Source organism: Pseudopodoces humilis, chromosome 15, assembly GCF_049639895.1.
Source record: "Pseudopodoces humilis isolate 2021_Gansu_Grassland_sample_001 chromosome 15, ASM4963989v1, whole genome shotgun sequence".
Lineage (NCBI taxonomy): Eukaryota > Metazoa > Chordata > Aves > Passeriformes > Paridae > Pseudopodoces > Pseudopodoces humilis.
In genome coordinates, this window is record NC_142214.1 from 73,902 (window position 1) to 99,949 (window position 26,048).

The 26,048-nt window shown below is 46.1% G+C and overlaps 1 protein-coding gene across 5 annotated transcripts in view; it reads right to left on the bottom strand.

Moving 5' to 3' along the window:
- ARHGEF6 (Rac/Cdc42 guanine nucleotide exchange factor 6) overlaps nt 1–26,048 on the bottom strand; it is a 39,225-nt gene that overhangs the window by 3,802 nt on the left and 9,375 nt on the right. For 2 of the 5 annotated variants that reach the window (XM_005526092.3, XM_014255325.2), the window contains 17 exons: nt 21,718–21,845; nt 21,105–21,306; nt 18,544–18,614; nt 17,293–17,387; nt 16,527–16,622; nt 15,561–15,683; nt 14,144–14,282; nt 12,326–12,385; nt 10,036–10,182; nt 9,086–9,172; nt 8,043–8,121; nt 7,053–7,186; nt 6,157–6,282; nt 3,366–3,386; nt 2,470–2,563; nt 1,259–1,348; nt 456–555 (listed from right to left, as the gene is read on the bottom strand). In XM_005526092.3, the coding sequence (XP_005526149.1) occupies nt 456–555; nt 1,259–1,348; nt 2,470–2,563; nt 3,366–3,386; nt 6,157–6,282; nt 7,053–7,186; nt 8,043–8,121; nt 9,086–9,172; nt 10,036–10,182; nt 12,326–12,385; nt 14,144–14,282; nt 15,561–15,683; nt 16,527–16,622; nt 17,293–17,387; nt 18,544–18,614; nt 21,105–21,306; nt 21,718–21,845 (1,792 nt within the window). The remainder of the gene's footprint in view (nt 1–455; nt 556–1,258; nt 1,349–2,469; nt 2,564–3,365; nt 3,387–6,156; nt 6,283–7,052; nt 7,187–8,042; nt 8,122–9,085; nt 9,173–10,035; nt 10,183–12,325; nt 12,386–14,143; nt 14,283–15,560; nt 15,684–16,526; nt 16,623–17,292; nt 17,388–18,543; nt 18,615–21,104; nt 21,307–21,717; nt 21,846–26,048) is intronic. The other 3 variants (XM_014255324.2, XM_014255322.2, XM_088062483.1) reach the window with 3 other exon arrangements.

Genomic DNA, 26,048 nt, shown 5'->3' on the forward strand with positions numbered 1-26,048 from the left:
CACACTGACTGGGTTGGAAAGGAATATGTACAACACAGTCACACAGATGCAGAAGTTACAGAACAGGCTGGGAGCACTCACAGGCAGATGCTAGGCAGGCTCCTGAGAGGCAGCAACAGTGCAATACATCAGTAGTTAAAAAAACTAAGAGCCACTTGCTTGATTCTGTCCTTGCTGACCCCACTATCCTACATCTGGATAAGCCATAAACTTGGGATCCAGACTCCCAGAGGAATACAGGCACATCAGGGCAGCTGGGAAGGCAGCTCTGTCCTTAAAAGGGACAAAATGGCAGTTGAAATTGTCTGGTGGTTCTTTGCCAGGACTAAGGCAGCAGCCAATGACACCAGGCTTGCTCCTCTGTGGAGACACAGAAGGAGAGGGCATTGGCTTTTAATGCCCTTCCAAAAAGTGACACAGGGATCCATCTGCAAGTGAAGAGCAGCCACACTTACTTTTCCTCCATGACCATCTGGCCATTGCTTCGTGTTTCCTCTATGATGATTTTCTCTTCCTCAGGAAGCAGGACTTGGGGGATGGAATCTTTACGGGAGCCTGTGTACAAGAATTATTCATGAGGGAGAAAAAGGGGCAATCTTCCCTGGTGCCCATGCTACATCAGAGAGTAGCTCTCATTCTTCCTGTTCCACCATCAGCCTGGGGCAGGCTGGAGATGTGAGCTACATCCCACTAACCCAGAGCTACAGCAGCAAGTGGAAAATTTTCAAGAGTACTCATTCATCTAAAGTTACATCATGACTTATAAATGAAACAATTCAACTAGGGTCAAGAGCTCCCCAAAGAACCATGGACTCCCTTTTTTCTAGGTACCATTATTTGACAGTTCAGTGATTTAACTGGCTGACACCTCACCAGCAATGATAAATAGCTATATTTCCAGAGCTGAAGATGCTAAGATAGGTTCTTATAGGTTGTTCTTAAACACACAGCTGATTAAGAGATAATATTCATGCTTCCTTTCTAAAGCTATAAGCAACTTGAGATTATCATCAGGTAATCACTGGTGAAATAGCAGTGTCTCATCTGCCCTCCTACCTGCCTCATTCTCTGTGTTTAGAAAAAAAAAACAATGGCAACTAAACCACTAGGCAGATAAAGCTTTCTTATCTCAAAGATTGAACACTACAGTTTCCTAGCATGAGTCTCATTGCTGTATGATGCAACATGTGTTTTTTCCCAAAGGGATTATCAGTGCTGTGGGCAGAGTAGGAGCTAAATAATGTGGCTGTGTGCCCACCTGAACTGAGAGCTTGCTGGAAGCCTGCCCCAGTACAGTATGCCTCAATCACCTTCAGGATCTGAGCATCCTCCTCCAGCGCAGCAGTACCTGTAAAACATTGCAAACAACAGCAGGCACAAAAAGCAAGGTACTCTGGCCTTGTCTCTCCCAGTCTTTGCTCCCAAGCCCCTTGAGAGAGTCATGCCACTTCTTTGGCTGACTGTCTCTGGGACTTTGGCCAATCTGTTTTGAGGTCCTTTACATTTTCTAGCCTTTGTGGCATCAAGCAACATGACCAAATGGTGTGAAAACTCATCTGTAGTTGCTCCTCTTGGCAAAACTCAGGGGGTGATGCCCTACTTTGGGTGCAGACAGCACTGGGAGATGGGCAGGCAAAGCAGCCCTAGTGTGGGAAGTCTGGTACAGCAGCACCAGAGCAGGACTTGGAAACATGAAGTGTTAATTTCCAGCCTCTGCTCACTGTCATCTTCTCAAGGGAGAGAGCTCATCATAGAGATGTGCAAGGCAGCTTGACCATGCCTGGGTGACCATGGCCTTTTGTGTAAAGCCCCCAAGGTGTGCTCCAAGTGGACTTCAGAGAGCTCTCAGGACACCTCTCTTTGCCAGTGAACATACCTGCTGGGATGGGGACCTTTTTGTTTCCTAATTCCCCATGGACACTGTTCTAGGACCTGCTGGCATGGCCAGGTAAGGGTTTGTCCCAGCTGTCAGACATATTTCTGTGACTCTTGATGTGCAGGTTAACGCAGTTTTTAACTACTTAGAAGTAGTTCCTCAGCTTCATACCCAGAATAAGACTAGCCAGAACCCATGACCTTGTGCTAGCAATCACGAGTAGGGTGGTGGCATGTCTGGCAGCCATAACTGGGAGGGGAGGAGGGATCTGTTAGAGGCTGAGGACCAGTGCACTTCCAGAAGTCTCCCATGCTCAGGAGCACGGAGGCTCACAGTGAGAGCATCCTGTCACATGCTGCACTGCAAGAAAAGTTGTTTTCAAAGTCTTGTGGAGATCACTGAGAACACAGAAATCTCCGGAAATGAAAGAAAAATAGAATCACAGAATGGTTTGGGTTAAAGATCATCTAGTCCCAGTCCTTGCCATGGGCAGGGACACCTTTCACTAGCCCAAGTTGCTCCAAGCCCCATCCAACCTGGCCTTGAACACTTCCAGGGATGGAGCAGCCAAAGTGCCTCTGAGCAACACTTACTTTTCCGAATAACAAACTCTTCATCGGATGGTTTTCTCTCAGTTTTCCTTTTTGGAAGAAACTTCTTCATTGTTTTTGGACTTTTGCTGGAATCCTATAGAGAAATAGACTCTTGTATTTAACCAGAACCAAAGGCAGCTGGGACAGTGAAGCAGCACAGCTGGGTGCAGCTACCCATGCTACGCATAACATGTTAGAGAGCTACAAAGCAGACAATGACAAGGTAGGGGAAAATGATAGTTTTTGCCCTTCATATGTACCAGTTGTGACCCACTGCTCCCTGGAATAGCAGTGGGAATTGCACCTTCAGGCTTGGGCCAGGACAGGATCCTCTAGTAAATTCAACTCTTCTCAAAAATCCTTTAGCCAAAAACTTCAAATACATTCATAGCACTTTTAGTCTGCTTACCAACTCTGTGGTCTGCGCTAGAAAACCCTAAAATGTGGTTTATTCCACTGACTTGATTTCTAATATAGAAGAGTTGGCAAATAGCTCTGCATCTAAATGCCCACAACTTGAGAGTGTAAATCCCACACACACATATACACAGAGAACAGAAAAAATAAACACAAAGTTAGTGTTTGCTATGACTCCATGAGTAAGAATCACAAGCTTTTATCTCCTTCACTCAGTTGAAAGTCTTGCTGATTTGGAGAGAATTAGTGTATTAGTAGGTCACATGCAATAAGGATTTAAAGGATGCCAGGAGGGTTAAGTACCATAACACTAAATCCCTTCTGAGAATTATCTCAAAATATATTTGTCAGTTGCTACTGACTCTGATAATAACTTACTGATACAACAAGGCAAAATTAGGGTCATGCAAGCATAAGAAGCATTAACAGGAACAAGCATTCTGTGCCACAACAAGCCAAAGAGAGGTATCTACCCTTACCTTTAAGATATAAGACATCCTCTACAATGAATATGCAAAGAAAGAGAAGATGAGTGTGAGAGACTTGTGATTTTTATCATCAAGTCTATTAAATCCACGATCCTAAACCACGTTTCAATGTTAGTCCTACAATTAATGTAGCACACCCCCTGTACTGGTTTTAAAGCACTATCAACATGCAAAGGAGCACCTTGTCATGCAAAACTGAAGATTTACATGTGAGATGCAGGGTGAGTGGGCATTAATGCACTCTAAACACACAGAGAACATGCCTCCTTGGTTAGTAGTGGGTGACTGTGGATGTTGGTTGCCTAAACTGGTGCTTACAACTGCAGGAGCCTCATGTGCCTGGCTCCATCCAAGCCCCAGGAAGCCCTCAGGGTCTGCACTCAACACCAGCCATAAGGGCCTCAACCCAGCCCAGTCAGGATGCCAGGATGCTCTGCCCACCCTGTTGACAATCTGGTAGGACTCCATCTTTTCAAAGGGGACCTTCCTCACTGAAGACCTGACCATGTCAGGCATCAGTACTGCAACACCACTCTGTTCCACTGGCAGGGGAGCTCCCTGCACATCTTTTGGAGGACTGCAGCCCTGGGATGCTTCATCCAGGGAGCCACTAGGCTCTCCTGCAGGTCTGCCCAGCAAAATCCTGAACCCTGATGTTATAAAACCTTCACCTAATGCAAAGCAGACAGTTTAAAAAAAAAAAAAAAAAGGTAATAAAAGGAACAATCTCTAAATCTTTTTCCCTTTGCTAAACTGAATCCAGACATAGCACTTTACCCACAGAACTTACCTGTTCTGTCATTTCAAATGATTAACTGGAAACAGAACAGGAAAAATGACCCAACTTGAATGGAAATAACAAGAGTGAGGTGTTGTACACAAGCAGGGTCTAAAGTTTCCTGAGCACAGCTAGGTACAAGAAAGTGTACAAGACTGTGCCATCCCATCCTACACTAGGAAAAGGCAAGTAAAGTAACACTGGATGTCTAAAAATCTCTACTCTTCTAATCAAACTGTCCCATTCATTTCCCTGCAAGTAACCTTTGAAATTTGTATTCCTTCATTATATCTTCATTATAGAAAAGTGCTTGCACGAAGCTGTCAGCATTGTTTATTTTGTGATCTACTTTAAACTAAAAAAAACCTAAAATACAGTGAAATAGGGATTTTGTTTAATGACTAAGCATCCCAGAGGGAGAGATGAGATAGATACAGATCTGCTTGGGCCAACAACCAAACTTATTTCCCATTTGTCATCACAGGCTTGTATCCATGAGTCTCTCCCCAAGCTCAGGCTGGATTGACTACCAGGCTGTGCCTGCCCAGCTCTGCTGGACATGTTAGCCTTTGAGTTTCTATCGACATGGTCATCGCAGCTTATTCCCATGGAAGCCACATTTTTGGTCCTATGACACCTTGCAGGGTATCATCCAGCATCCTATCCCTTGGGACTCGCTGTGGGCTAGGCCTCTGTGGCAAAAACCTCTCTCCTGATTTTGACTCAGAGAGTTTAATTCCTGCTATGAGTGGCAGGGGACAAGAAACAGCAAAGGACCATGGTTTTTAAGATATCACTCAATCTATGGTTTTTCCCCACAGAAAAATTTCTCTTCTACCTCAAGCCTCTACCTATATTTTTAATTCACCATGCAAGGAAGAAATGGTTTAGCCTCCAATAGGAAATTGGAACATGCAAAGATTATGGATCATTTTCAGTCTGCTCACTTGGTATTTAAACAATTTAATTCCCAAACTGAAATGTGTTACTTTACAAATTCTAAGAAATAGATGCAACAAGATGCAATGAGGCTACTTCAAATCTCTACCTGAAGCAGCAGACGCACAGTCCTGCCAGCTGCCAGACTCTCCATCCCTAAGCGCTGGGAGGGCTGAGGGGGTCCAAATCCCATCCCTGTCCCCATCCCCACTGGGGCAGAAACACTCCCAGGGCTGCTGCACCAACAAAGGCAGCTGACTCAGATCCAGAATTGCTCAGTCAGTAAGGGGAATGTTACCTGAGGTACTGGTGAGTAATTCCAAAATTTTAACATGAGGTAGGGAAGAAGAGCACTTATGGTTGTGGTGCAGGGTGACAACAGAGCTAGGCTGTATTTTGGGTTTTCCCACACCACCTCCCAGCTCCCAGGCTGTGATTTCTGCAGGTGAAGCCATCCTTCAGCTGCTGCCTCCCAGCAGGACCTTGCTGTGTAACACTCAGGTGGGTGGCAAAGGAGGCTCAAGCCCCACATCCTGTTTCAGACACCAAAATGGGGTGGAAGACACAAGCAACATGAGCAGACATTTTGTCTTTTCCTTGTGAGGCTTCTCAATCTTCTCAATCCTGCTTGCTTCTCAATTGCTTCTCAATCCTGTATCACTGAGCTACTGCTACAGCTGGAGCTGGAGCACATTCCAGCAGGGCGCAGGCCCCTGTTCAAGTTCAGACTAAGGCAGGAAGGAGGAAAGGAGGCAGCTCCACCAAGGCATTGACAAAAGGCAAGGCTCAATGGGACACCCAGACGTGGGACTGGTGACATCCAGCAGCTGAGGGTGCTGGCTATGGCAGCCAACAGCAAATATCCAGCCTGCAAACTCATGAATCCGTGTAGCACGAAGCCCAGCACAGTGACATCCATGGCAGGAGCCAAACTGGCAGAGTCATTTCTTTCAACATCCCCAAGAACCTACATTTCTGTACCCCTGCTGTGGGATACAAAACCTGGACACAAGGTCCAGGGATTGTGTGAAATCAGGGTCCTGGACAGGCAGGTGGGATTATTACCTCTTTGTAACTCAGTGCTGCTGATGGCCTGAGCGGAGGAGCAGGACGGAGGCAGCTCAAGCTCCAGGGCTTGAGGATTTTGGGGGGTTCCAGAGGCCCACGGATCTGCCCAGCTGAACTAAATGTCTGAAAAAACAGATAAGAAGCAAACCAAGACTGTTAACCACAAAACAAGGCAGAGAAGTGGAGGGGGATGGACAAGCGTTGAGATACTGAGACATCTAAGTTACAACAAAAATAGGGCAGGATACATGTAAAATAATACAAGCACAACATGGTTACAAAGCAAACTGCAGGATGTGTCTTACAGCTGTCTTGTTACATTAGTGTCAGGGTGCTGCTGAAACAGAGAGCTCAGGCAGCAGTAAAGAACCCAGGTGTAACTTTTTTCAATTCTTTTTAATTTCGTTTTTTTTTTTTTTCCGTTTACTTTTTTTTTTTAATTGATTCTGCTGCTGTGCTTCTTCTACACTTTTTTTCACTCCTGGATTTCTCAGCTTCTCTGAGCTGAGCTCCTTGGGGATATTCCCTCATGGCAAGTCCCGCTTATCTCAGTCCTCTGGATCAGGACAAAAACTCCAAAGCCCGTTAGGATCTTGTTTCTTGTGTTTATTAAAATGTTGTCACAAAACTTGGCAGGTCTCTCCAGACTTTCTGCACAAGTTCAATTCACCGCAATCTAGCACATTTCCTTCTGATGGTACAAAATGGCTTTGTGGCTTTTCTAACTTTAACAGTTATTCTCATGTATCACCATGAAAACATGCTCATAAATTTCATGTTATATGAAATTCAGTGTTTTTCTGGATCTCAGAGCTAAACATCAGAAACAACTGCACACACTCTGTGTTTCAGACTCCAACAGCAGGCAGCACAGGCCAGGAGGTGACACTTACTGAATGAGGGCTCCAGGACTGTGTTTTGGAGACAGTACTGTATGTCCCTTTGGTCAGCCTTTGCAAGTGGTCAAGCCATTCGTGCAAGTCCTGGCTGGTGCTGCAGGACACAGTGATCCGCTCCATCATGTTCCCTGTGGCAGAGGGTTAAATAATTGTCTTTAGCAAGTGGTAGAGACTCAGGAAGAAACACACGGTGAGATCAGCTCAGCACAGCAGGAAATGGCTCCTCAATTTGCACAGTGGCTCCAAAAAGGCCAGAGCAAAGATAGAAACAGATGCATGGAATCATTAAGGTTGGAAAAGACATCTAAGATCATCATTAACCCATCACTGCAAGGTGCACCACTAAACTTTGTCCCTAAGCATCTCATCTACAATGATGATGACTGCCCATCCTGCTCCAGTCAACCACTGACAGGGTGGGAGCTACAAGAAATGCTAAGGGAGCTGGTGAGATGAATGTATGAGGATTATTTAATGTTGAAGGTCATTAAACACAACATTTCTATGATTAACAGGATCCCGACACCAAATACCACCAGCACAAATCGCTGCACTGCAGCCCAGGCACTGAGCATGAAATGACTGTGTATACCGAAAAGTAATGAGATAAATTGAAAGAGAAGATGGGATGGAAGCTCCCTGATGACCAAAACCGTTCATCTGTCAATAAATGAGGTACTCAGAACTATAAGGGATGGCTGCTGGATGCAGACAAGGCACACCAGTGCAGAGCAGTGCTACTGAGGTGAGAGGTTTGTCTCATACAAAACACTACGGTCTCCAAAGGCAGCCAGAGGCAGAGCTCCAGGGCACTCGGTGGAGATTACCTCAAGCAGGACAGAGGTGCTCAGAAACTCAGACAACACATGGTAAAAGAGCAGGAGGAAGATCATGGTGGGGGATTAGGGGAAGGAGGACCAGTACTTCCAGTGGCAACTGTTGTTTGCACTGGGAGGACTGCCCCAGGCAGAGGGCCTCACTGACCTGTGATTTCAAACATGTGCTCATTCCCTTCAGTATCTTCCAGCTTTGTCAGTGTCATTCCCGTCAAAGGCAGCTTTCCCTGGGAGAGTTGAAGAGCAGTCAGTGTCTGCAGGTGTTGTTCTGCTTGTTTCTGCTGATTCCTTTCTCTTTGGAAATTGCCATTTAAAATTCATTTTTGAAGGATTCAGACTGCATAAAAAGTCTCCTTTAAGGTATGGATCTAGATTTCCCTACACAACTAGGTCAAATGCCAGAGATGAGGCTCCCATGACAACTGAGTCATCCCGAATCATCTGCTGCCCTTTTCCTTCATTCAGTGCAAACCTTTTTTACAGTCAAATCAGAAGGATCAGTTTCCCCTGGCTTTTTCTGAAAGCCTTCCCCATCCCTCTAATTTGCATGCTGAACTGCCTGCTCATCTTACTCCCACCGATGGGTCAAGCCAGAAAACCCAGCCAAATATTTCCCAAATATTTTTCATCTCCCTTGCTATGACAAATGACACATCAAAATAAGAGCATCCTTTTCCTGGCAGTGTTGATAGTTTCACACAGCTGGAGAAAAGCCAAGGTCTCAACAGCCATTGGATGTTATGGAAAATGGTAGAACACAAGAAATACAGAGTTATACTTAGTACCTTACGGTGTGGAACTTTCATGCTCTTTGTAGTGGGCTTTATAGGAATTTTCCATAGATGACACAAAACTGAAAGCCAGCTGGCTGGTCAAAACCCCACAGCTGGGTCAGGACACCTTACACACACACTTGACTCTCAAGAAGAGCAGGTAAAACAACAGGTTTTGAGGTTTTTCCTTTTTTTTTTAGTTTCATGGCATTCACTTACCAAATGCTGCTTAACCAATTATCAGGACAAAGGCATTGACTATCCTTGCACATGGTAAAGCCAAGCCCTGGTTCCCAGCCTGGGGTGTTAGCATCACAACAGAGAGTTGGAAGGATGCAGAGGACTTGAATTTGATAAGAACTATCTGATTTGCTTTTCTACAACAAACACCCTGCAATTTCAAACTAAGCATGCCTACCTGGTAGATGAACCCACTCATCCGTGGGCTTGCAGACAGCATCAACAAAACATTGGAAAACAGCAAGAAATACCGCTCCTCTTTCTCCTGGGGGGATAAGCATTTAGGTTAGTGCAGTCTGCAATGCATCACAAACAGCTGCCTCCAGCAAACTGAACCTGTAGCAACTGGAATCACAGCCTGTGAGATCACCCCTAAACCAGCTATTCTGGCTTTTTTTCTTCCTTACAGTATCTCATTTATGTACCAGTTTTCCTTGCATAGATTTTTCTCTGCATCCTGCTAATCCTATTCCAATCATTGTAGAGTGCCTCAGAAGGCCTTATGTCCCCCAGCATCCCACATTCCAAACAAGAAAGACTTTTGGGACTACATGCTGCATGGGTTTGTTTTACAGGTCCTCCCTTGCCAGGGAAAAATTGCAACAAGCAATTCAGTGCTAACAGGTACTTTCCTACACTGAGCATGCAGCACACATGGGTTTAGCACTGCTGGGGAAGGTCTGTGTCAGGCACTGGTGCAATGCATGAGGACCACTAGGACAAGAATCACTGCAGTTAAAGCACAAGCTTTAACTTTTAAGCTCTGAGGTAGGGCATCAGAGCAGACCCTGTGCTGCATACAGGATATTTTCTAGTCACTCTCATTTCTCAGTGTAAGTCACAGGGGAGAAAGAGGGAAATTAATGTGCTATATGACACTGAGATATTTCTTTTCTTGAAAAGTGTGTCACCAAAGGCCTGAAGCTAAGCCTGTGGGGTGCCTGACACACTCCAAAGATGTGCACAGTCTTGCACAGCTCTTCCCAATGTAAAATTATTTATCAGCATTATTTATCATCAGTTTGTGGTCTGGAAGGAGAGGAGCTGCTGCCTCGCATCATTTACCCCAGGAGCAAGTGGATATTCAGACACAAAGTCTTTAGCCCACAGAAGAAACACCACACTCACCTCATTTCCTCCAGACTGCACCATAACCTGGGACATGTAGATGATGTTTCCCATCATTTTTATGTCCTCTCCTTCCCAGCGCTGGATGGATTCAGAAAGGATTTGCAGCTCAAGTTGTTTCCTCTTCCTCAGCTCCTGGCACTGCGACTGGGAATCACAGCAGAGCTTTGTGAGGTGAAGGGCAGGAGCCAACCCAAACCATCCCAGTTTCACCAGCAGCACTCACACAGCCCTGTGGGCTCAAGGATGGTCATGTCAGGGATCAGGAAAGCCTGCTTTGGCTCCATTATATAAAGTCTGTTAAAAAACCACATTCTAGTGATTTATGAAATAATGATTACATTCAAATGTCAAGGAAAGTGCAAACTGCACTGAGCAAACTTTTCTTTCCAAACCAGCCGTACCTCTGAGAGTTCAGGGACACAATTTCCAAACCAAGCCAGCTGCACAGTTAAATGTCTTTAATTTTGCTACTGCTCAGAGAGTTTTTGCCCATTTTGTTCTAACAGTGGAGTTAAACTTCTAGCACTGCAAAGCCCCTACAAGTCAGATGGGTGGATATTTTCTAACCAAAATCTGGGAACCCAAAAGCAGGACTGGGTGGTGCTGTAGATTAGCACAAAAAAGAATCTTCTGAAAGTGCTGTAATTGAAAAGAATGCATCACTGCTGGGCATCTGGGGACTAGGGAAGCTCCAGAGGGTGACCAGTCTCTCATCAGCTCTCAGCAAGACATGACAATGCCGACTGAACAAAGAGTCCTGCAAATCCAAGTAATACTTTCTTTAACTGACCCCTCTGCCAACAGGAAAAATTGCTGTAAAGCCAAACCAGGGCTGTTTTCACCAATTGCTTGGTTTTTTCCAAACCCCTTTTTCTGACAGACATTTTCCTCCTTTCCAATTCATTGACTACCCAGCTCTTCAAAGAGAGAGGCTGCATTGGGTCTAGTTTGAAACCACACACATTTGAAACAAAATGTGGATGTTTACTCTGGTTCTGCAACTGTTGTATGTTTTGACAGCTCCCCAAGTGTCCAAATCCAGTGTTCCCAGGACAGAAATCCAAATATAATCCATATAATCCATAGGAGTTAATCACAGTCTGTGCAGAGGCACCGCTGTGAATCACAGTGGCTCCTTGGTCCCTTCCTGCCTTTGCTTGGGAACCTTCCTGGTCCTATAACAGGACCACATGCCCATCACTAGGGGCACCTCTGACTGTCTAACCTCAAATCCACACTGAACCTCTTTAGCAGTGTCATAATGACATAAAATTACTCATCAGCCAAGTACACATTTCAAGTAAAACCATCCAGCACTTACGAGATTTCCTAAAGATTAATGACACCTTGTAATTTAAATGAGTTATTTCCCTGTTAACTTCCAGAATAAATGGAAAGGGTGCTGAGTTTCTAAGTAAATGTAACATGATCGCCCTTTCCTGTTTTCTATGAACTTTCTCCTCCCTATCTTTTATCTGCACTGCAAAATACTTGCATCTGTCACAAACATGTGACATCTGTTGTGCTAAAGGAAGGAAGCTAGACCATATCTGCAGTGGTTATAGTGAAAGGTTCTCTGTGCCTACAAAGCAAGAGAGACTAGAGCTTTTTTAATAACCGAAAAAAGCTTTTCCAGGTAAAACCATTGTGCACACGGATGGCTTTTCCCCCTCTATTTCATCTCAGTGTGGCAGGACTTTGAGGTGTGCAGGTGACAGAGTTCACAGAAAAAGGTTTTTTATCTCTGACTCATCCTTTCTCTCTGTTCCCCACCGATGGCCATGGCATCTGGAGCCACAAATTACTGGCATGTGGTCAAAGCCTCCTGATGCCCATGGAGCAAAATTCAGCAAAACCAAGAGTTACTCCATGGGCTCAGAGGGGAACTTCCCATTGGCACCAGCACTCAGGTCAGTCACAGCTGTACTAACCTCCCCCTCAATGAGCAAGGAGTGGTCTAGTTTCAGGTGGCAAATGGTTAGGGAATGGAGACAACAGGAGATGAAAGGGACCCTACTGCTACCACAGCCCACACGTGGCTTTCAGTAATAGAGGAGAAACTTGGAGATCCACCATCTCTACTCTGAGACCATAGAGCCAGCATGCACTTGCTGCAGCCAGAGGAGCAGCTCTAGGCTTGAAATGTGAAATTAAGTTTCTTTGTAACCCATCTTTTCCATTTCAAAAGACCTTTTTTCCTAATGAGGAGACAAATGTCATATTTGACTCATTCTTCATGAAATGCAGACCTGAAATGGAGTGCTCTATTTTAAGAATTGCCACCTACCACAAGGGACTTGAAGGATGTGACAGCTTTCAAAACATCTTCATGATCTGCATGCGCCTCCTAGTGAAGGGAGAGCAAATTTCTCAGCCATCAGCAGCAGTGGCACCCACCCGGAGCAACAACCCATCCTGAGCATCAACCACTGTCCCAGGACACTCAGGGCTGCAGATACAGGCAGCATGGGCTTCAGGAGGAGGCCAAAGTCCCCCAGGTACCTTTCCCACCATCTACTTCAACATGGGTAAAAGCATCTATGCAATTCACTGATACCAATTTAACAAGTGTGAAGTGGCTAGAGCAAGAATAGGTGTGATTTGACTTAGAACAAATCTGACTTGCAAAGAAAAAACAATGAAAACAGGCAGTGGTGCAGGGCGCACCATCAGGAAGAAAACTTCCATTGATGTGCCAGGTATTCCAGCCACTGCCATATCAAGGGTGGAAATCAATAAGCATCAAGGGGGCTTCACCTCTGGGTTTAAGGGAGGGAATGTCTGAGCAGAGAGCTCTTGAGCTAGGTAAAAGCAGAATGGTGACCCTCATCTCTGAACCCTATGCTAGTACTCTCCCAGAATTTTCCACTGGGTCTAGGGCCTTGCTCCTCACCACCAAGTCCTCATGCCAAGAAAATCATAAGGTGTCTAGGTTGTGATGGAGCTGTCCCCACAGCCTGGGATTGTTTATCTGGAATGTGGGATGAGTGGCTGCCCTGAACACACCTGGCCCCTCAGCAGCTCTGCAGCAGTGCAAGGAATGCTGTGGTGTACATCCACACTGCACACAGCCATCCTCTTCCCACAGCATCACAGCTTAAACCTCAGCCCTACTGATTCATGCAACAAAACTCCCACACTCAGCTTAAAAACTAAGAGGAATAGGTGATGTGTGTGTCCCCAAATCTACTGCTGAATTGTCTGCAAAGAGCAGGCAAAGAGCACAGTGCATATCCTGCAAAGAGCACTCTATCCCTGCATGGGCATGGTGGCTGCAGACAGGCTCAGTTCAGCCCCTGCAGCTCAGCTCAGCCAGGTGAGAGGGTACAGGTAGGTCTGGAGTGTGCCTACCCTGCAGGCTCTCATGACCTCTACTATGCAGGCATATCCCTGGCTCAAGCACAGAAGTTGTAATCCTTTGGCTTGATAGTAGGTCATGGAAAAGTGTGCTGAATTAAAACTGGATGAGGGGAAAAAGTAAACTTGCTTAGAAACAGACTGTTACTTCTGTTTTCTTCAGCCCCTTGCACCACCCCTGAGTTTTGCCTTCTGCAGCTGAAGTGCATCAGCAGTGAGTAGCAGAGCTCCAATAGCAGAGATCTCTACAGTCCCTGGGGCAAGAAATGTCCTGAAGCAGACCTGCTTCTTGCCAAGGAAGTCTCTGTGCCCATGGCTGCTCTCCCTGCTCCCAGGGGCTCACTCTCCACCCCTATGTCTGTGCTAGCTGCCAGATTCATGTCTGTCTGTGCAGCTCTGCTCTACCCAGAAGCACAACCCTAGGGCAAGGGGTGGGAATGTGCCTGCAAGCCACGGGAGTGAGTGAGGAATCTCATCAAATGATAACAAAAACACAGATTTATTCTCAGCTGGGCAAATAAACAGCAGCCGCAGCCCAACCCTAGACTGTGCTTTTACTTGTGCTCTCACTTTTAATCTGAAAGGTGGATAATGTCTGGGGCACATGGGACATCTCCTTGGAGATGTGAGTACTTTTAGCCACATGGTGCTCAAATACCAAGAGGCAGAGGTATCTCTTGAAGCTCAGGGAGCAGCTCTGGCAGCATCAAGGGGCAGAGACTGCCCAGAAGCCCCACACCCCACCTACCTCCATGTGCCGCTCCAGCTCCTGCAGCAGTGTCACGTACTTTTCCAGCCTCAGGAAGGGTTTGCTGAGGCTTGTCGTCAGGATGAGAATGCCTGGGCTGGCTGCACCCTGGCTCTCCATGAACTTCTCCAGCTCATCACTATAAAAAGATACAAAAACAACAAGGAGGGCTCTCAGAACTGAGGGCTGTGTTTTGCTGCCTCCCATGCTCTCCTGATGGCCAGGGCTCTGCTCTGAGCTGGGCCTCTTTAGAAGTAGCACAGAGTCCTCTCTGAGCACCCCCCACCCACCACCAACTCCATGGAGCAGGCAGGGAGCTCCTAGCCAAGCAAGACCCTTCTCCCCTGGAAAGAAGGGCAGGATGCTATGTAGCCACAGGGGTTGGAATGCACAGCCCCTGGGGCACACTGGTGCCAGCAGCTGGTCCCCAGCACAGCAAAGTGGCATAGGGCCAGGTATCTGGTGGCTGGGGAGAGGGGGAGGAGGGCAGCACCTGCATAAGCTGGTACTGTGCTGGAGGAGGCTGAAGTAATGCACTGGGACCCTGCTGGAAGCTGTGATGCAGGTGATTGCATGTACGTTGCTCCAGAGAACTGTGTGTCAGTACATTTGACAAAGCTGATTCTTTGGTTGGTTTAGGAAAAGAGGTGAGACTCAGGAATCACATGAATGACTCATTTGCTGGAGCCAGGCTTGTTGTTACACTGAATAAAAGCTGGGTTTCAGCAGGTAAGTAAATACATTGTGAGTTCCCATTGCAGAAAGGGAAGACTTAAATACTATGGATGTGGTCCTGGCTTTCCCATCATTGCAGGGAGGACAGCTAACCTGCATTAGGGATGACACAGTGGTAGCATCCTGACACACTTTTGAGCAGGACATCACACAAATCCAAGTGTCTACTTACATGGGTCATGTTGAAGAAAGATGTTATTAATGCGATCTACCAATGACCCTGTAAATCAATCATTTGGTTGAATAGAAGCTCAATTAATAAACTGGGCAACTGGGTGACTGGATGACCAACGATGTGTTCCCCCCACCATGGTGCCACAGGGGAACACCCTCCCATTTGTCAGTGTGTGAGCACTTGACCAGTGGGTCTGAAACAGCATCTGGGTCCTTTAACAAGTAACAATCACAGATGATGCTACTGCCAGAGCTGAGAGTGCCTGTTTGACCCAAGGTGGGAGTCCTGTATGTGCAAAAAGGACCCGTGAGATCAGCTCTGAACATGAGCGGTGTGAGCTGTCTTCATGCTGAAGCTGAAAGGCCCAGCGGAAAAACCCAAAGCTCAAGCAGCAGGAAATACCCTTGCCCTATTGTCAACACACAGGTCAACAGCCATGCCAGGCCAAGTATTAATAATAAAAGTTAACTTTTTAAAGGAGTCTGAATCTCCTTCTTCATCACTCACCTGTGCTGTGTGAGGACATTCACTGCTGAAGGGTGGTTAGCACAGTACGTCAGGTACAGGGAGCGGAACTGGGGCATCAGGTTCATGAAACAGCCTCCCACACGCTGCTGGTTCTCGGGGAGCCTACAGACACCAACACACCAGCCATGCTAAGCCTCAGGATCTGCACCCTGCAGCTACAGCACTCTCAGGGACCTGCCCAGGAACTACCCACTGCTCAGGGCCATTCCTAGATCACCCCATAACTGCAGCACTGAGCAAATACCCACACCTGCCACCTGGGGAAGAGGGGGATCCTCAGGTGGGTCTGGGTTCCTGCGGCGCAGACAGTGAGCATCACAACCCATTATCAGCCTGAGATAACCTGTGACACAACATGGTATGTCTCACCAGCAGAGCTACAGCTAGGATGATGAGGATGAAGACGTGCTGGATCTAGGGGCAGTGCCGGGGTGGGTCCCACTCTCTGGGCTGCCCATGAATATGAAAAAACAGAGAAAGAAGGAGAAGCCACAGCCTGAATATATTCCCAATATTCAGTCTTTCCCCATCTCTTTACAGCCCTTAGCTAAGGCTAAACATGTCTGTCAGCCTCCCTGCAAGAAATTATTACCTCTAATAATTTGCTCTTTGCTCCCTAGCAATTCCCATCTTCACGCCTGCCAGATCTCCCACCCTGCATGTGTCTGCGTCTTGGGGTTAGGCACACTTTTGTGTCGGGTCTAGTGACATTCATTCAGCAGATGCCTTAACACCAGCAATGTCAGAGTTCCTTCTACCTTCCCTCCTGCCAAAGTACTGCCTGCTACCTTTCCTCACTCCATTTATCTTCTATATTTAACAAGTCTAAGACAGCAGACAGAAGGAACATTAATGAATATTTCTATTCATTTATTACTTCTATTACTATTACTTTTAGGTACAATTGAAAAGCTTAACAACCTCACTGCTATGACACAAACTTACTTTGCAACTTCCTCCAAGGCTTGGTTCAGTGTTTGCTGAAAAGCAGAGATTTCTTCCATGTTTCCCAGCAATGCCATGATGTCCCCGGCACTGAGCCTACAAGAGCCACACCACCAGTTACCATCAAAGAGAAGTTGCTCTCAGGAGCACTGCATTTTTATTCATCAGCAGTCCTTCAAAAAAGACACAAAACGTTCCCTTTCCCCAGATACAGCATCAGGCAGAACACAAAACTCATGATCTGTGAGCTACAGGCCACAGTCTCCTGAAGATGTCTGCTGCCAAGGATTATTTTAATTGGATTTGAATCACTTAATACCACTAATCTTCTCAGCTCTTTAGCTGTCTAATAGACACAGACAGATGGGATTTGAGCCAGAGGTGGGGAGGGAGGTGTGTGCAAAGACACAGAGTTTTGTCTTCAGGGATTCATGCCATGGGTTTCCCTATGGGAGGAAAGTCCTAGTGGTATGGGGCTTCTTTGTTCTTTGAGTGAGGCTGGATGTTTCCAAAGCTAATGTGCCTGTTTCTGTCATCCTAAGAGTCACTCTCATACTACCCTCATTTAGGCCTACAACGCTGAGAGCACAAAAAATTTTCCCACAAGAAGATTTTGGGAAAGGAGAAGTGACTGAAATACAAAGGCCTTAGAATACCACTCTCCCATCTCTCCTGACTGAACAACTGTCTAAACACATGCCCTCTGTCCATGACATCCCAAGGCTCCCACAGTGTTCTTTCCACCTCAGATGCCCTTATATCTTACTTATCATAAGACTGGAGGGGTCTTAAGTAAGTCCCCAGAAGTGACTGTAGTTCCTTCGCATAATCTCGTTCTGTTTCCAGAATATTTTGCAACACCTAGGGTGAGAGACAGAGTGTTGAGAAGATCTTTGTACTAGCAAATTAGTCAAAAGAATACAACATCAGCTTCCAAGACTGGAAAAGCATGGAAGTGTATTTTAAGTCCAGAAATTCCATTTCTTAATGCAGAACCCAGAACACTCAGGAAAGTCCTGGTGGTCAAATATTGAGATTTTACTTTGCAAACTTGGGGAGATCTGGAAAGCAGGTGGTAAAGGCTGCTTCTGTGGCAGATCAAGCCAGGGCATACCTCATTTGCCACTTCAGAGATGTAATAATCTGGGTTTGGTCCTGTAATCCATCTCAGCAGCTGGTTTGTCTCTGGCCATACAGCAGGCAAAGCCAGTGCCTGCACACTCCCAGTCAGTCCTCCAGTTTCTCAGTGCTGGAAATGGTGGAGGTGGCTTCCAGTTCCCTGGACATACTGCTTCTACTTTGCTTTGCTCAAAATATATTTAGATATACTGATCAGCAGGATTCCACACCAGCACTGAGAGCCAGGGATGCTCACATGAGGCATCTTCACTCTCTTACACCACAGCCTGGATACAGGGGGAAGGTAACTACCCCTGCTTTGCCAGACCTCCTCACTTTGGCAGCAATATGTAAAGGAGGGGATGTTTTCCCACCCCTTCTGCAGCAGCAATTCATGGCCAGGCAGGCTGTGAACCTGCTCCAAGGCCAAGCCCAGTTACAAAGCCAGGCCATGAGCTGTGGCAGCTGCCCATTCTCCAAGGCCTGCAGCTGCGGGCAGAGGCACAGAACAGGCACCTTGGGGTGTAACATCTCCAGCCAAACCAAAGAAAGGGGCCAGAGCCCTGATTCGGCTTGCTTACACCATGACATTATCTCCCCATCTTTATCAACAGGAAATACTATGCCTTATTCCCTGCATTGATTTGAAAGCTGTCACCTCTCCTTAATTGTCTCAGTTGTCTACTTCAAGTCTCTACTTTTGACATCTTGCAGTCACTTCCATTTGTGGTTGTCTCCGTGGCCTTGAATCAAGGGAATGGAAACAGCTGCATTTAAACACCAAGTCACATCCCCAATTGTTACAAATTGCTTCAATGATTTTTAAGGGAAGGAGCCACTTCAGAAGATTAATAACATGGTACTTATTAAAATGTATGATCAGCACTTAAAAACTTACCACCGGGTAATAATTCTTTGTCAGCTGAGTGTTTTCTAGCCCTTTTAATGCTTTGGGAGAGAGTGGTTTCTCTGTACAAAAAAAAAAAAAAATCCATGAATAAATTACAGTGCTCTGCTCTCATTATCCCATCAGAAAAAGACACCGCCACATTATGTCCAGCAAACGTAACTTCACTCCTGTGACCACAAAACTTCAATTGCAGGGTTTGTTTCCCCATTTCACAAAAAACTAGGATAAAACCAGTGGTATGCACAACACTGACAGTGGCCAAGTGAGTCACACCAGAAGCTTTGTGAAGCCTCTGCCAGCCAACGTCCAGGTTTGCTCCAAAATCCCTGGCAGCAGCCCAGTATCTGGAAATGTTTTGAACTACAGTGTTGCTTCACCTGGCCCTAAAAATTAAATTTGTTTTTAAAATTGGGTGTCTGTCAGAAGTCACAGGTACTGTGCTTTTATCCAGGTGATTCACAAGGCACTTGAAGCCAACCCAAATCAATATGCTGACCTCCAACCCCCACAGTCACTTGTGATGCAAAATCCTTCTCTGAATGTAGATTTAAATGAAAAGTTCCTAAAACCATGAAAATCAATTCTCATTCTGCATTTAATAAATCCCTGTGGATGCCTCCAGCACTCACACTCACACACATGGACAAATCCCCGCTCCAATTTTCCTTCCCTTCCAGCAGCATGCCTTTGCCAGCAACACCATCTCCCCTCTGGACTGGGGCAGGCAGGCAGAGCAAGGCTGGCCCAGTCCTGGCCACACTGGACATACTGAAACAGCTCCATGCAATGTGCAGCAGCCAGGCTCTCCTGTCTCCCTGCAATCACTTAGACAAGGCAATTACTTTCACACTGATAGCAGAGGAGAAACTTGAAATTGATACATTTACCCTCTTTATGTACTGTCTAATTATTGCCCTTATAGTGCTTCCTGTCACTTCCAGCTAAAGGCTCACAGGAGCTCAGCTCTGCAGTTATTTCACAGAATATTTCCAACCAAAGGGCACACCTAGGACACAGCAGAGGTATGGACACTGCTGAAAAACAAGTAACTGCATTCAGAGGGACCAGTCTTACACTATGGAGGTAGGAAAAGCAGCTCCCTGCCAGCTGCAGCCCCAGCAGCGTTCCTGGAGCAGGGAGGGTTTACTGATGGTTCCTCATTCCTTGCTTGCAATACAGACACATCTCCTGAGCATGCAGACACCGGGGCAATGAACCCTCCTGCCACGTGGAATGGTGCCGAGAGAGCATCTGGAGGGAAAAGCTCTGCAGACAGAAAAATCTGATGGGCTCTTACATCAGGATCTCTGAGAGACTGGCCCTTCACTTCAGTGAGGCAGTGTCATGTCATGCAACTCCCATCTAATTTTCCTTATAGGACTCAAGTTTGCTCTCCTTTTTTTAAAACATCTCTTTTCCCCTCACTGAGTTAATTAGTGATTCCTGAGTTGTGCCAGACAAGCCTTCAATCCCTGCTGCAACTTCCTGCTCCAACTCAAACATCATTTCCCAGAGGGAAACAGTGGGAGATGAGATATCCTAACAATCATTTTTTTAATTTAGAATGAAATAAAAATGGACCTAATTCTGAGCACTAAAAAATGGAATTTTTTCTTCCCTCCTTTGCTTTATTTTTGCAAGAGTAGAAACAAGGATGTCCAACCGGCTGCACATTTTGCTACTTTGCAGATCCCTGCTGGTATCTCAGTGTTTGAGGCCAGAGCAGATCCTGAGCCATAGAACCAGCACCAAGCACACAATTGGTCTCTGTTTATGGTAAGTCCTCAAGGCACATTAAGGAGTTAAGCTGCATTTTGCAAAAAAACACTTTAGTCTCAGACAAAGGCCTGGGCAGGGGTGAGCTGCTTGAATGGATGTGTAATGCCACAGGGCAGTTGGCCAGGGGCTTCACATCATCACCACCCTAGTCTTGGTACAACCACATCACAGAAAATGTTAAGGACACTCAAGACAAAGCTCAAAAAAGGCAGATGTCATGGACAGATCATCCCCTACTTCTTCCTTTCTCAATACTGCAGCAGAAGCATCTGGGGGAAAATGTACTTTGAAATCAACCATTACTATGGACCAAAACAGGGACCATGCCCTGTGGCCATGCATTTTTGCTGGATTCCACACCGTGAGAGTGAGCACCCATTCCACTGATGCCTGAAAAGCCAGGATCAAACACAAATACATTGCCTGACCAAGGTCTCTAACAAAAAGCTAGTTCTGTGCTCAGACACTGGAATGACCTGACAGTTCCTCAGGACAAAGGAGACCCACATCCGTCTCTGTCCTCATCCTCTGACAATACCCCTGCTTCCATGCTGCTGGGGCTTGGGGGGAGCAAGAGAAAGACAATTTTTACATTCAAGCAATTCATCTGAAACACTGCACTTTACCCTTTCACTCATCCTTCCATTAGCCCAGCTGTCTGAAGTACACAAACTGTCCTTAATAAATAGCAGAAATTTCCCAAAGGCACGAGGGTCTTCACTGCATTATGCCACTGTCATTCAATCAGCCCTTGAAAGCAATTTGCTTACCAGTAGATTTGATTTCTCTGACGTAGTTGCTTGGGAACCAGCCTGTTTTTCCATTCAAGGTGCCTTCCCACCAACCCCCTTCTTCAACTCGGGTGACATAAATAATGTCTCCTTTGTTAACAGAGAGTTCATCCTCATTGGTCTGCTTAAAATTGAACCTGGCCTTTACCACCAGCTGATGACTGCCATTCTCGGTCATCTCCTAAGGAAAGAAACGTGGAAAAACATCAGTAAATAGTCAAAAAAACAGAAACCACTAGGAGAAGCCATTGTTCTTCTCTGTTGTGACAGCTGTTTTTTCAGTATTGCTCTGTATAACAACCAATAATATCTTGCTGTTGTGTAAACATTCCCTTCAGAGGATCACAAGGTCCCTCCAAAGCTTTAATTTACTTTCCCAGTGCAATGGGTGGCAGATAAGAATCACTCTTCTTGTGTCACACAGAGAAACGCTGCAGTTTGGAGAACCTGTGGGGCTCTCTCCAGCTGAGACAGCAAACCCATGAGGGAGATCAGGGGAGAACAACCTCTGGTGTTGACCCAGAGGTATGAATCAAACTCCTCTACCCCCAAGGCCATCAAACCACATGATTACACATTAAATAAAGGGTACCACAGGCTTGGACTGCCTCCGTAACCCCCTTGCTGACTGGGAAGTTGTGCCGTTGGAGTCACTCTGGGCGTCTCCAGCCGCGGAGTTAAGAGAGGACAGATGTGAACATGGCCCTTTTGACAGCTGATCTGGGGAAACAAAACAACATCTGAGTTTTATCCAGCTGTCCACCATTCCTCCACATCACAGCAAAGAGTAAAGCCTGTAAAGAAAACAGGAACAGGGCACAACAATTCAAAGCACATCTATCAGAGCAGGACAAGTGCATGGCATCTGCAGCATGGATACTCCCAGTCAGCAGTGAGGGTAGTTTTCTGGGCTCGGATAACCCTTCCATCATGGTAGAAGTTGAATTGCAATCCAAGGCACTCCTAGGTTGTGCCAGCTCTGCAGCCACATGTCCAATTGCAGTATTTCTTTGAAATCCCACTTAAAACTGTAGAAGAGTAAATAGTACTCAGTACTGTGATTCCCCACTGGGAATGTTTCTGGGATCCAAGTAAGCACTGTTGAAGGTGAGTCAAAGTTTAGCTCTCCAGTGAATGCTTTTAGGTCATCTCTGCATCTGCAGTGTGGGCTATTCCAGTGAGTGGGGAGGAATGCTGAACACTTGGCCAATACAATCAGTCTTCTATTTAGAGGAGTCCTTCTGGGTTCATTATCCAGCTGAAAGAGGTTAGGCACTATTTTGATTGCTGTCCATGGACCGTTGCCATTAGTCATGTGAGAGAGGGTTTCAAGCCACGCCAAGGAAGGACAGGAGTGTCATCCCCAGGAGATGAGCTGCCCATGGAAAGACTCAGATCATCCCAGCAACTCCTAGAGCTGCCTCCTTCACACACTCAGAGCTCTTCCCTTTGCAAACCAGTCTCTAGGCTTGCTTCTGTCCCCATCTGATGCTGGAGACAATGCTGCTGCTCTGACACATCTGTTTTCATAATTAGTGATTTGATTCTATATTAACATCAAAAAAATTGCCAGAGTGTAAGAAGTTTCCTCATCTTAACTGTGCAGAGACTTAGTAGCCTTGTTGCTAAGAGCAGTTCCAGCTCCTGCAGGATCTGGCAGCATGCAGGCCTAGAATCCTGTTGGATGCTGCAGAGGCGTAAAAACATGGGATTCAAGCCACCCAGTAATTTCCAGTACTTCACTGCTACTGCACCCCACACCACACTCTGGAACACTACTCAGATCACCTCCTTTCTGTGTCCCATGGTGCTCAAAAGACACAACAGCAGATATTAACATTTCAGTAAACTGTGAAGGACTTTTAAGATTGGTCTTGTAGCTTCTCTTCAGATTTAAGAACATTTCTGCATTCCAGAGCTGAAGTTTCCCACCTGCAGTGGGGACCTTGTGTGCACATGGACCTCAAAAGCAGAACAGAGCAGTGTGCAGAAATCCCTGTGCTGGGTGTGCAAGTCCCTGGACCACATTTGGAGCTCTGCCTTGAAAACACTGCAAGAGGAGAGGGTGATACAGCCATGAAACGTGAGCAAAAATTGGAAAAGACAAACTCCAAGGCTGCTTTTCCTCTAGTCTCCTTCAGTCTGAATGTCAGCATGGAAAACTCATTCTGAAGGGGAAGTTTGGTAGGAGTTACAGGAACCCAGCTGGGCTTTTATTCTCCTCAGAGGTTTTATGTTCCAATAGGAAAACATCTCATCCTTAGATTGGACCTGGAGCAACACAAACTGTGACCTCTTGTGGAAGGGGCTTACTTTATCTTGCTCCTACCCCTTGCACAGTGGGGACCAGGTCCGTGCCTATGACTTCCAGGTGCCGTTGCCTTAAAAAGCCCAGCCATGCCATACTCACACACCAGTCTAGCCAGCCCACGTTCTAATGGGCAACATCCATGGTAAACCTTGTGTGCTGTCAGTGAGTCAGTTTTCTCCCTTGCCCTGCTTGTTACACAACTGCCTGACAACTGCACAGTGAATTCCCAGCTTCCTGGGCTGTAGCAACTGCAAAGCCCCTCCCCATGTAAAACCTATTTTGCCAACAGAGTGGGTTTTTCTTTCTGAAGCATCCTGATATTTGAGCAGGAGCGGTTTTGGCTGCTCTTGATGACTCACAGGCCAGGGGCGTGGCTGGCTGCCAGTGTGAGTTATTCTTCCCCTGATTCCTTCTGAAAGGGAGGGTATAAATCCTGAGTCCAGACTTCTCTTATTCAAGTCATCAGCCAGTCACAGGGAAATTACTCCATTACTGTAGATTTTATGACTCTCCCTGCCTCTCCCAAACTTCCAAAGATTTTATAAATATCTGCAGCAACCTAGAAACAAATGTACAACTGCCTTTGACAGATTGGCAGGGAAGCGTAACATTTATATTGCATTATGACAGTGTCCTATTTTATGCCTGGTCCAGCACAGAACACTGCTGCCATATGTTGCTTAAACTATGGTTAAAATATCTGGGCTTTCTGCTTGCATTCCTACACTATTTTTGGCAGAAAAGCCTTGTCTGATCCAGCACAGCTGGTTTTCCTCCCCTGCCCTCTCTTGCAGACAAAAACATCAAGCTCTGTATTGCTGTGTTGATGGACAGCTGCTGAACTACAAGTTTATCCACTACAAATGATGCCTCCAGTTATTTGTATAAAAAAGATCCATGAAGACACAAGGATTTGGACTTCAAATGGGTGTTCAGAAATATATTCCCACAGCGTTTCCTTAGCTGACACCTACTTCCCTCTGCCTCCAACCAGGGTGTTGGGATGCAGCAGTGCTGCGGGTGTTGGGATGTGCAGGCGTGTCAGAGCCTTGGTGCCAGCAGCAACTGCTGTAGCTGGTACCAGGCTTATCCTGATGCTCCATTCAGCCCGTGGCCTCTGGCAAAGCAGACAAACCAGACCATCTGCAGTGGCAGTTTGTAGGACACAGGCTCCTGCTCCTTAGGAATTTGGCCCAGCCACCAAAAAGTAAATGTTTGAGACATGTATTTATTTTACCCTGTACTTTTCCCAAGGGTGCTCTCTGCATGAGCAGCTAATTATATCGCAGGCATTGCACTTTTTAGCGTTTAAACACAGAAAGCATATGTTCAAACAGATGTTTCCCATGAAACCAAGAGGATCCCAGCTTCTCTATAGCCCCATCAGTAACATATGACAAGAACTATTCCCCAGCAAAGCCCTGTCCCGGGCTGAGCTGGCACATGGGTGGCTGGAAGAATGGAGATGGGGCTGTAAAAAAGGGAGGTAATATGCAAATGGCATTGCAGCCTTGCCACCCTGTCAGCACATACTCCATCACACCCCTCCAGTCCAGCAACGGGCAAGGACAGAGGCAGGAGAGTTTCCTACTCCTTTTGCTTTCAGAATAATGAAGCAAATATCAATCATAACAGCAGCATTTGTACAGGTTGCTGCTGGTCAAGTTAACCTACATTTTATATCCCCCATCACACTGAACTGCAAGAGCTTCTACACTGGGTCAGCTGTTGGTAATTGAGTGGTGAGAGGCTGAGAGGAGGTGCTGAGGCTGGCGGAGGCCAAATTCCCATTCCCAAACTTCTATGGAGTAAGCTGTCAGCAGAACTGAGTGCTGCAAAACAGCAGCCTCAGAACCTGCATTTCTTCAGAGCAGCATTATATACACAGACACACACACATAATATGTGTACAAATCATGGGGATGGTTTACAAATATATACTATTATTATTATACATTATATATTATTATTAGGCATATTATTATAGATGCTGATGTACAATATATGCATGATAATTTATACACCAGTTTATATAATGTATAGCCAAAATGCAGTAAAAGTCAAAAGGAAAGCCTTTTCATGAGAGGAAAGTAACAAGTTTTCATTTTGAAATTTTCTCCTTTAAACCACCTCAAATGTAACCTGCAACAGGGAAAGGGAACTCTTCTGGTGCTGGACTTCAGTGAGTGTGCAGGAGTCTGTCCTAATACACCTGTATGACAAGAGGTTGTGAACTCTTCCCAGCACCAGGCAGACCTGCTCCTCATCACCTCAGAAAAGGGATCCTGGTCCACTCACCCCTCTCCAGAGCGCCACTGTGCCATCATACATCCCCCCTGCTGAACTTCTCCTTTCACAGACTATGCTACTGAATATCATTTTAAAGCAATCTGCAGGGAACATATCTGGAAAGGAATCAGGATGGACTGATTTGCTTTGCTTCAGCAGCCTACTCCTGCTCCCAAGGATAGAGGACAAGCCATCAGTTTGATTCCCAGATCCAGGAGTCTACTCCATGAAAGCAGGATGAGGAGAGAGAGAAAAACGTAAATACAATGTTACAACTAGCAACAAAGTTTGTTTTGACATTCAGGAAGGGTATTATGCAGATG